Source organism: Rhinopithecus bieti, unplaced genomic scaffold (assembly GCF_001698545.2).
Source record: "Rhinopithecus bieti isolate Rb0 unplaced genomic scaffold, ASM169854v2 scaffold_1014, whole genome shotgun sequence".
Classification (NCBI taxonomy): domain Eukaryota; kingdom Metazoa; phylum Chordata; class Mammalia; order Primates; family Cercopithecidae; genus Rhinopithecus; species Rhinopithecus bieti.
In genome coordinates, this window is record NW_016803499.1 from 1,311,673 (window position 1) to 1,322,417 (window position 10,745).

General features: G+C 43.9%; 1 protein-coding gene across 2 annotated transcripts in view; it reads left to right on the plus strand.

The window, feature by feature from the left end:
- Positions 1-1,129: 1,129 nt before the first annotated feature.
- Positions 1,130-10,745, plus strand: part of MPHOSPH8 (M-phase phosphoprotein 8) — a 45,983-nt gene continuing 36,367 nt past the window's right edge. For both annotated transcript variants that reach the window (XM_017886441.1, XM_017886451.1), the window contains exon 1: positions 1,130-1,445. In XM_017886441.1, coding sequence (XP_017741930.1) covers positions 1,236-1,445 — 210 coding nt within the window. In that variant the 5' untranslated portion in view covers positions 1,130-1,235. The remainder of the gene's footprint in view (positions 1,446-10,745) is intronic.

Genomic DNA, 10,745 nt, shown 5'->3' on the forward strand with positions numbered 1-10,745 from the left:
TCTGTAAAAATGAGCTTTCTCCCATCAACTAATTATACGGGTAATATTTTTACAGTTTTAAAATACCTAATTGTTAGTATTGGTGTGTCTTCCTGGGACTCCTTCCTGTGGGTCCTAGGAAGGCATACTATGCTCTACTGATCTTTGTATTTCTGTTACTAATGCCTTCTGTAGTGATGGTACATAGAATGCATTTAATAAGCTCAACAGTGTATCATCGAGTACTATCTGATTAAAGCTGAGTGAAAAAAATATCATTGAGTCCACTCGAAGATCTCGTGATTCTCTGCGAAAGGATTTGCCGGACCATAGATTATTCTTCAGTTAAAGCTCAGAGACTTGACAATGAGGCTTATCTTACAAATTAAGTCCACTGTTCAAAGAAACAAAACAAAGTTTGATGCCATAAAGATTTCAGTTGCATATCCGAAATTCAAAGTGAGAAAAATACATTATCCTTAAGTGTATCTTCCTAGCATTATTTCGCTAACTTTGGGTGGCGTAATTTTTGTCAACTCTTCGCAACGTGAACAAATACTTTTCATTACGTCCTTCTCCGGTATTTTCAACGAAAACGCAAAGGGCGCTAGAACTTGAAAAACGGATGCTTTTTGGGCCGCTCCGTTTCCTTGTCTTTAAACAACACTCATTAAAATATACGAACACTATGAGTTATGTTTGATTGGATCATCCACACGTGCTAAACCTATCAAAATCCTATATGACTTCTGGGAAGCCGGTCCGCTTGGCTGGGGTTTCCGCAGCAGCGGGGTTCCCTTTCCTAGAAAGTCGGCGGCTCCGGCCCTCCCGGCGTCCGCACCTGAGGCTTCCTTGCCGGGGCATCAGCCACTGTCAGCTCCTCCGGGCCGCCCTCAGCCCTGGGCCGCCCTCCGCCCGAACGACCCTCCTCCTCCCCAGCGTCGCCCGCCTCGGCCGCCTCGCCCGCTCGCCTCCCGTCCTTGACCTTTTCCGCCACAGCTACAAACCGCCGCTACGCTCTTCCGCCTCGGGTGCCCTCCCTGCCCCGCCCACCTGCTTCCCGCGGGCCCCGCGTAGCTGCGCCGCGCCCGCCTTTCCACGACTGGTTTCTGTTCCTGTCACTCTAGGGTCCAAGCCCGCCATTGGTCGGCTTCCGTTACGCCGCTGATGTGGAGTAGGGCCGAGCGCCGAACGCGAGGCGCTGCTGGGGTGTGTGTCGCAGCGGGTTTTCCACGGCGGTTTGCGGAGCTGCTAGGATGGAGCCGGTTGCGGAGGGAGCGAGTGTGACCGCAGTTCCTGTGACAGCTGCCGACAGCACTGAGGAGTTGGCCGAAGTCGAAGGAGTTGGAGTCGTGGGCGAGGATAATGACGCAGCCGCGAGAGGAGCGGAGGCCTTTGGCGACAGTGAGGAGGACGGAGAGGATGTGTTCGAGGTGGAGAAGATCCTGGACATGAAAACCGAGGGGGTACGTGGAGGGGCCCCGGCGCGGGGATGGGCGGGGAGCTGCGGGCCCGACGGGGAGGACGCGAGCTGGAAGCAGCGCGGGCGGACCCAAAACAGGAGCAGGGGAAGAATGTGAGAGTTCAATGCAAGCACGCGAAATCGTGGGAAAAGCGAAGTGACGTTTCCGAGTGCACGCTTAGGATCGAGTCTGGGAGGGAAGCTTCAGCAAATTTTGCAGGATTGCTTTGGCCTAAGAGACGAAGCCGTTTGGGATGTGGTGTGTGGTGATCACAAGGCTGCAGGCAGCTGGTGAAGGACTTCTGTAGTCGCCAGTATTTGGGCATATGGTTGGAGCTGCTGCCCTTTGGAGTGATGTGATAGTGAAGTAATGCTTCTCGTCAGGGTCCACTGTCCACGCCATCGTTGCAGTGTTTTCCAAAACCGTAACTAACTCCCTGGTTTAAAATCTTCCGGAATTTTCATTTGCCCTCGGAGTAAAATCTCAATCTTACCCAGAGGGTGGCATTTAAAGGCCTTCATAACCTGATCAGCATCATCCCTCCCTCCCCTGTGCGTTGTACAGATCGCAGCCACACAGACATACTTGAAATTCATCACACCATGCCTTGGTTTCCTGTTCTCCTGGCCTGGACAGTTCTCTGCCCTCTTCTTCTGGTGAAATCTTACTCCATCCTCCAAGGCCTCGGGGTGTAGTTCTCTGGGAAAGCTTTTTTTGACCCTAACCTCTGCAGAGTGAGGAGCTGCTTCTCATCTCTGCCCTTTTTACTTTTTGTATTGACCTCTATGAAGGCATTTAAGCCATTATCGTTCTTTCTTTGTCTCTCCTGCTTTATGTGGGCTCCTTTAATCCAAGGGGGAAACATGGACAAGAAGAAAATAATCTGTTTCAGTAGATGGATGTGAGGTAACCAAAGGGCGCCACAGTGGCCATTCTCTATGTTGTGTTCTTTTCATTGTCTGTTACTTCCCACTGGTCATATGCTGCCTTGTGTCATGTTTTTGCCTATTCATTCAGCATTTTTTTAATCAACTACTGTATGCCAGGTGCTGTGTTAGGTCCGGACAATATCGAGATTAATTGAAGCATACACAGTTGCTAACAAGGGAAACTTTTCCTGTCTGTGGGGAGTTAAGTAATTAAGATCTGATGTCATTAATATTGTTAATTGCAATAAAGGTGGAAATGTTTTATGTATAATTTCTCCAAATATATTGTAAGCACCTTGAGGTGAAAGGAGGAGCCACTGTTAGACTATTTTGTATCACTTGCATGTAACACGATACTTGGCACACAGGAGGTATTTGAAAAATATTTGGCTAGGGCCGGGCGCAGTGGCTCATGCCTGTAATCCTAGCACTTTGGGAGGCCGAGGCGGGCGGATCACAAGGTCAGGGTTCGAAACCAGCCTGGCCAACATGGTGAAACCCCGTATCTACTAAAATACAAAAAAATACAAAAATTAGCTGGGCGAGGTAGCAAGCGCCAGTAATCTCAGCTACTCGGGAGGCTGAGGCAGGAGAATTGCTTGAACCCCGGAGGCGGAGTTTGCAGTAAGATGAGATTGTGCCACTGCCCTCCAGCCTGGGCGATGCCCTCCAGCCTGGGGGACAGAGGGAGACTCCATCTCAAAAAAAAAAAAAAAAAAAAAAAAAATTGGCTAAAAGGATAAAAATCTTTAGAATTAAGATGATTCTCATTCATACAGTGTTTAATTTTGCCAGCCTCAAAGAATTATAAGCACTGTGTACCTAACGCCTCACCAGTCTAAAGAGGGTGAAACTAAGAAACTTCCATGTGTAAGGCAATTAGGCTTTAGTGCTGTGAGTTAAAATTCAAGTTCTTGCATTTTTAGGTGCTTTTGTGAAGGAGTGATTTATAAGATTAAAGGTGATATGGCTTGGCTGTGTCCCCACCCAGAGTCTCATCTTGAATTGTATTCCCGATAATCCCCACCTGTCAAGGGCAGGACCAGGTGGAGGTAGGATCATGGGAATGGTTTCTCCCATGCTGTTCTTGCGATAGTGAGTCTCAATCTGGTGCTTTTGTAAGCGTCTGGCATTTCCCCTGCTTGCACTCTCTCGATCGTGCCACCCTGTGAAGAAGGTGCCTGCTTCTCCTTTGCCTTCCACCATGATTGTAAGTTTCCTGAGGCCTCCCCAGCCATGCTGAACTGAGTCAATTAAGCCTCTTTCCTCTATAAATTACCCAGTCTTGGGTATTTCTTCATAGCAGTATGAAAATGGACTAATACAAAAGGTGTTAGCGGAACAGGACTATGGCAGTTTTCTCTTCACTGCTGAGTGAACCAGCCGGTTAGTTAGCCACCTAGCCATTGACAAACTTAAGGGCCCTGCTAGCGGTTTGTTAGGCCTCCTTATAGTCTAGTCTATAGTCTATAATCAGAAACACTTAGAATTGATTCACTTTTTACTGGTTCATAATATTTCTTGATTCTAACTATATATGTGAATAATTAACATAAGAACTGTGGAAATACATGCATACACCACTATTCCAAATTATTATTTATAATTTATTTGGCGTAATAGAGTAAGCAGAGAATTAAATTCTAATACTGTATATTGCTTAATTTCCTTTTTGTGTGTGTGTGTGTGAGACAAGTTCTCTGTTGCCCAGGCTGGAGTGCATTGGCATAATCATGGTTCTCTGCAGCTTTGACCTCCCAGGCTCAAACAGCCCTGCCACCTCAGCCTCTCAAGTAGATAGGACTATAGGTGTGTTCTACTGCAACTAATATTTTAATTTTTTGTAGAGATGGGGTCTCCCTATGTTGCCCATGCTGGCCTTGAACTCCTGGGCTCAAGTGATTCTCCACCCTTGGCCTCCCAAAGTGCTGGGATTTACAGGTGTGAGCCACTGTGCCAGACCAATTTTTTTATTTTTTTAACAAAAATTTTGAACTGTTGCTGTAGTGTATATGATCTGGTAGAATAGGGGCCTGCCTTTTAGTTTGGCTCACTGATTAAAGGAAACTTTGGCTACCAAGAAATAGACTACTTCTGGAATTTTGAAGTCAAATTTGTAAATCCTAGGGCCATCATGCAGTTTCTTAATACATGGCAAAACCCTGGACAATTTTTTGGATTTACATGACTCCATACAAAGACATGGAATTCAGGGATTTCATCTGTATTTGTATACTGCCATGCTCCTAAAACTCAAAAGGTTCCTGAAACATAGTGGCCACATTCAATAACTGTTTGTTTGTTTGTTTGTTTGTTTGTTTTTTGAGACGGAGTCTCGCTCTGTCGCCCAGGCTGGAGTGCAGTGGCGGATCTCAGCTCACTGCCAAGCTCCGCCTCCCGGGTTCAGCGCCTTCTCCTGCCTCAGCTCCCGGAGTAGCTGGGACTACAGGCGCCCCAGGTCGCCCGTGTAGTTTTTTTGTATTTTTAGATTACGGACGGGGTTTTCACCATGTTACCAGGATGGTTCTCGATCTCTTGATCCTCGGATCGCCCTCTCGCCTCCCCAAAAGTGCTGGGATTACAGGCTTGTAGCACCGCGCCCGCGCAATAACTTTTGTTGAATGAGTGAATGAATGAAGCACACCTGTTGAAGTAAAGGGTAACAGTTATCAGTAAATTAAATCTGGGGCTATTGAAAATTGTTCTTAATATTCTCCTTCTCAACAATTAGCTCAAATTTCATTGATAACTAGCATTAGATTTATAACTATGTTAATGTAAAAGGTAGTTTTCTAGTCTCCACTGCTTTTTAGAAATTATCAGAAATGTTGTAAGAATTAGATAGACTCTCATATACCTTCACCCCGATTCTCCAGTTGTTAATCATTTATCTGTTTGTCTTTTTTCTCTGTTTATGTACATTTTTGGCCCATTTGAAAGTGGTGTTTTTAAGGGCTATGTTGAATAATGCATTTACCACCATTTTTATGCACACACACAAATAACGATCATTTTTGTTCCCATGACCCGTTACTGATAAAATTAGCATATTCATTTGCTGTTTATAATAACTCTTCATATGATGCTTATTCTTTTTTTTTTTTTTTTTTTGATACGGAGTTTCACTCTCTCGCCCAGGCTGGAGTGCAGTGGCGTGATCCCAGCTCATTGCAGCCTCTGCCTGCCGGGTTCAGGCAATTCTCCTGCCTCAGCCTCCTGAGTAGCTGGGACTACAGGTGCGCACCCCCACATCTGGCTAATTTTTTGTATTTTTAGTAAAGATAGGGTTTCACTGTGTTGGCCAGGATGGTCTTCATCTCCTGACCTGTGATCCACCCACCTTGGCCTCCCAAAGTGCTGAGATTACAGACATGAGCCACCGCTCCTGGCCCTGATGTTTATTCTAAAACCAAATATATTGCTTTCTTTTAGGCAGTTCTGCATGCTATTGACTAAGATTTCTTTTCTTTCCCCCCATTCATGCAAGCTTAACTGTGCTGTCTCATCTTTAATTTTTTCAGTTTTAATTATGCCTTTACAGAAGACAGAAGCTCTTACAAAGTTGTATACAATAGTTTTCCTTTTGTTATTATTTTGCCCGAAAGAATATGCATATATTCTCAATGGATAAAATCACCATCTTCCCACCCATTTAATGTAGCTGAACAATAAAACTGTATTGATGTACTCTTAACTATTATTTTAAAATTTTAAGGCTTTTCAGGCTTATCTTTAAAAGTTAAGATTTTGAGGCTGGGAGTGGTGGCTCAAGCCTGTAGTTCCAGCACTTTGGGAGGCCAAGGCAGATGGATCATGAGGTCAGGAGATCGAGACCATCCTGGCCAACATGGTGAAACCCCGTCTCTACTAAAATACAAAAAATTAGCTGGGCATGGTGGTGTGAGCCTGTAGTCCCAGCTACTCGGGAGGCTGAGGCAGGGGAATCACTTGAACCCAGGAGGCGGAGGTTGCAGTGAGCCAAGATCATGCCACTGCACTCCAGCCTGACAGAGCAAGACTCCGTCTCAAAAAAAAAAATTTAAGATTTTTAATCTGTTCTTTTTTCGATATTTCGTGAGTTCAGATTCTACTCAGTGCTCGTACTTGATCTTTCTACACAGATAACTGAATGATTGAAGGGCAGTGTGGGTACAATTGAAGGGGAAAATGGGTAGGAGCAGTTCTTGGCACTTCGCTTGGAAAGTTTATTGCCTTGGTGGTGGTGTGAAGAAAATCGGGCAAGTGTTAAGTGTGTAGCTAGAATGGTGCTCTGCAGTTCATGTTGACAGTCAAGTTTTATATTCCTGATTCTCAGTGAGATTGGGTATTGAGCAGAAAAGATAAACCAGACATCTGAAGAAGCAAAACTCTGCAATATATATTACAAAGATTTAATTGCCTTAAAAAGCATTAGAGATATTCTTATAGATGAGCAAGAAAATGGGTAAAAGACACACAGGTAATTAATGTTTTGTTGTGGTTACGTATATATATCGTAAAATTAGCCATCTCAGCCATTTCTTAGTATACAGTGCAGCAGCATTCATTGCATTCACCAAGTTGTGCAAGCAACACTACTATTTCTAAAACCTTTTCGTCTTTCCAGGACTGTAGCCATTAAGCAGTACTGGTACTTGGTCTTTTTACACAGATGGCTGAATGACTGAAGGGCAGTGTGAGTATGATTGAAGAGTGCCCATCCTGCCTACTTCAAGTCCCTGGTAGCCTCTAATGTACTTTCTGTCTCAGTGAATTTGCCTATTCTAAGTACCTCATGTAAGTGGAATCATAAATACCCTTTGGCGTTTTGTAGCATAGTATTTTCAAGATTCATCTGTGTTGTAGCATGTGTTAGGGTCTCCATCCTCTTTGGGCCTGAATGGTTTCCCACTGTGTGGGTAGACCACACTTTATGTAGCCATCAGTGCACACTCGGGCTGCTTCCACCGTTTGGCTATTGTGAATAATGCTGCAGTGAACATTGGTGTACAAATACTTGTTTCAATACTTTTGGAATTGAAAAATAGGGACTCTTTTGGAATCACTGTGTCACAGGATGATTCTGTGTTTAATTTTTTTAGAAACTGCCTGATGATTTTTCATAGCAGCTATACCATTTTACATTCCAAACACCAATGTAAGAAGGTTCCGATTTCTCTACATCCTTACTAATGCTTGTTATTTTCTTTTTTTTTTTTGCCATCTAAACGTGTGAAGTAGTGTCTAATTTTGTGGTTTTGACTTGCATTTCCCTAAGGACAAATGATGTTGATCATCTTTTCGTGTTGTGTTTATATTTTCTGAATATTAATTCTTTATCAGGTCTATGATTTGCAAATATTTTTCCCATTCTGCATGCTATCTTTTCACCTGTAGGTAATGTCCTTTGATGCCCAAAGGTTTTTAATTTTGAAAAAATATAGTTTATCTATTTTTTTCTTTTTGTTTGGGCTTTTGATAGCGTATCAAAGAATCTGTAGCTGAACCCAGGGTTGGCTGCTTGCCACTCGAAAGCCCGACACAAGAGACGAGGGTTGATGAGAGAAAAGCAGGTTTCTCCAGAAAGCCAGCAAAACTGAGAAGATGGTGGACTCTTATCACAAAGAACATCTTAAATTTTAAAATCTGCCATAGGGGGCTGGGTGCGGTGGTTCACACCTGTAATCCCAGCACTTTGGGAGGCCAAGGCAGGCCGATCACTTGAGGTCAGGAGTTCAAGACCAGCCTGGCTAACATGGTGAAATCCTGTCTCTACTAAAAATACAAAAATTAGCCGGGTGTGGTGGTGCATGCCTGTCATCCCAGCTACTTGGGAGGCAGAGGCAGAAGAATTGCTTGAACCCAGGAGGCAGAGGTTGCTGTGAGCCAAGAATACGCCACTGAACTCCAGCCTGGGCAACACAGCAAGACTCCGTCTCAGAAAAAAAAAAAAAAAAGAAATTACCATAGGGTTTTTAAAGGGCAGCTTGGTATGGGAGACATGTGGGAGCGGTGCAGGGTCTGTGTGTCTTTGTTTGGATGGCTCTTTTGGGTGGTCACCCATCTGGAGGTCTGGTTGGCGCTGGTGGTAGCCTAGTTGCTTGCCACTCCTCCTGAGCAGGAGGATTCTACAGTGCCTGGTTTGTTTGAGATTAGCCTCTGGAATTTCTTCTTCTTCTTCTTTTTTTTTTTTTTTTTTGAGATGGAATCTTGCTCTGTCACCCAGGCTGGAGTGCAGTGGTGCCATCTCGGCTCACTGCAACCTCCACCTCCCGGGTTCAAGTGATTCTCCTGCCTCAGCCTCCTAAGGAGCCAGGATTACAGACACCTGCCACCACGCCCGGCTAATTTTTGTGTTTTTAGTAGAGACAGGATTTCACCATGTTGGTCGGGCTGGTCTCAAACTCCTGACCTCGTGATCCACCTGCCTCGGCCTCCCAGAGTGCTGGGATTACAGGCGTGAGCCACAGTGCCCGGCTTAACCTCTGGAATTACTTAAGTAAGAGCATATTAGATAAGCATGCATTGCTGGAAGAGAGTGTCTAGAGAGGGAAGGAATTAAGGGGTAAGAGAGGAGGGAAGGAAGAAAAATAAGGTGATTAAAACGTATTTTAAAAACTGAGGCCCCGAGTTACAGACACATTGCCAAATCCAAAGTCATGAAAACTTATTCCTGTGTTAAGAATTTTATGGGCCGGGTGCAGAGGCTCATGCCTGTAATCTCAGCATTTTGGGAGGCCAAGGTGGACAGATCTCTGGAGCCCAGGAGTTTGAAACCAGCCTGGCCAACATGCCGAAACCCCATCTCTACTAAAAAATACAAAACTCAGCGGACCATGGTGGTGCCCACCTGTAATCTCAGCTACTTGGGAGGCTGAGCAATGAGAATCGCTTGAACCCGGGAGGCAGAGGTTGCAGTGAGCTAAGATCGTGCCAGTGCTCTCCAGCCTGGGCGACCCTGTCTCCAAAACAAACAAAACAAAACAGGCTCTAGGGTAAGACTCTGGGTTTGAATTTCAGCCAAACTACCCATTAGCTGTGTGATCTTTGACTACTTTATCTAGAAGCTTTAGTTTTCTCATCTATAAAATGAGTAATACTACCTACCTAGTTCATGGGGATGTTGTAAATATTAATGAACTAATAAATGTAAAGATTTAGACAGTGCATGACACATTGGAAAGCACTTGATGAATGTAATTCTTTTGATTTCCCTTTAATATTTAAAAATATAGAACGATTCTTAGATCACAAGATGGGCAAAAACAGGAGGCAGGCCCTGCTGTGGTTTGCTGACCCCTGATACAGAGAGATGGACTCTTGTATCTGGTGGAGTGTAAATTTGAGCATTTTTTCTGGAAGGCATTTGGCAGTGTGGTTTAATCTTTACACGGCTTGCCTTTTTTTTTTTTTTTTTGAAATGGGATTTCACTATGTTGCACAGGCTGACTTCGAACTCCTGAGCTTAAGCAATCCTCCCACTTCAGCCTGTCAAGTATCTGGGACTCTAGGTGCCTACCACCACGCCTGGCTGCCACCAACCCTGGAAATGGCTAGTTTTTTTTTGCCCCATTGATCTCCTTTCTGGGAATTTATTCTAACTGCTTCATGAGAGATACACAGGGATATTACAGCTTAATTTGTAAGTACAAAAAAAAAAAAAAAAAAAATGGAAACAATCTAAACAACCATGGTAGCGAAGGGGGCATTTTTGTAGTATTTTTTGTTGTATTTGTGTGATGGAATAATCTTAAGTCACTAAACATTGTTTGAAAAGTTACAACAAAAGTACTTGATACATAAGTGAAAAGCAATATTAAAATTATAGTATTATCCTAGTGTTTTAAAACATTCTAAATATGTATTAATGTAACAGGTGAAGGAAATAGATCAAATTGTTATCAGTATCTATTTATTATTTGGTTCTTCCTATCTTTTCTATTTTTCATTGCTTTTCAAGAATTACATACCACTTTATGGAATCAGAATAGGACTTCAGTCTTTGGTTTATGAAAAACAGATCAATGATACATGGTTTTTTCTTTTCATTTCTCTCTTGTTTTCCACACCAGCCTATTGCCCAGGCTGAAGTGCAATGGCACCATCTTGGCTCACTGCAATCTCCGTCTCCTGGGCTTAAGTAATCTGCCCACCTCTGCCTCCCAAGTAACTTGGACCACAGTTGCTTGCCACCGTGCCCAGCTAATTTTTTTTTTTTTTTTTTTTTTTTTTTTGAGATGGTGTCTCGCTCTTTTGCCCAAGCGGGAGTGCAGTGGCCCAGTCCCTGCTCACTGCAACCTCTGGCTCCTGGATTGAAGTGATTCTCCTGCCTCAGCCTACCAAGTAGCTGGGACTACAGGTGCGCACCACCATCTTTTTTTTTTTTTTTTTTTTT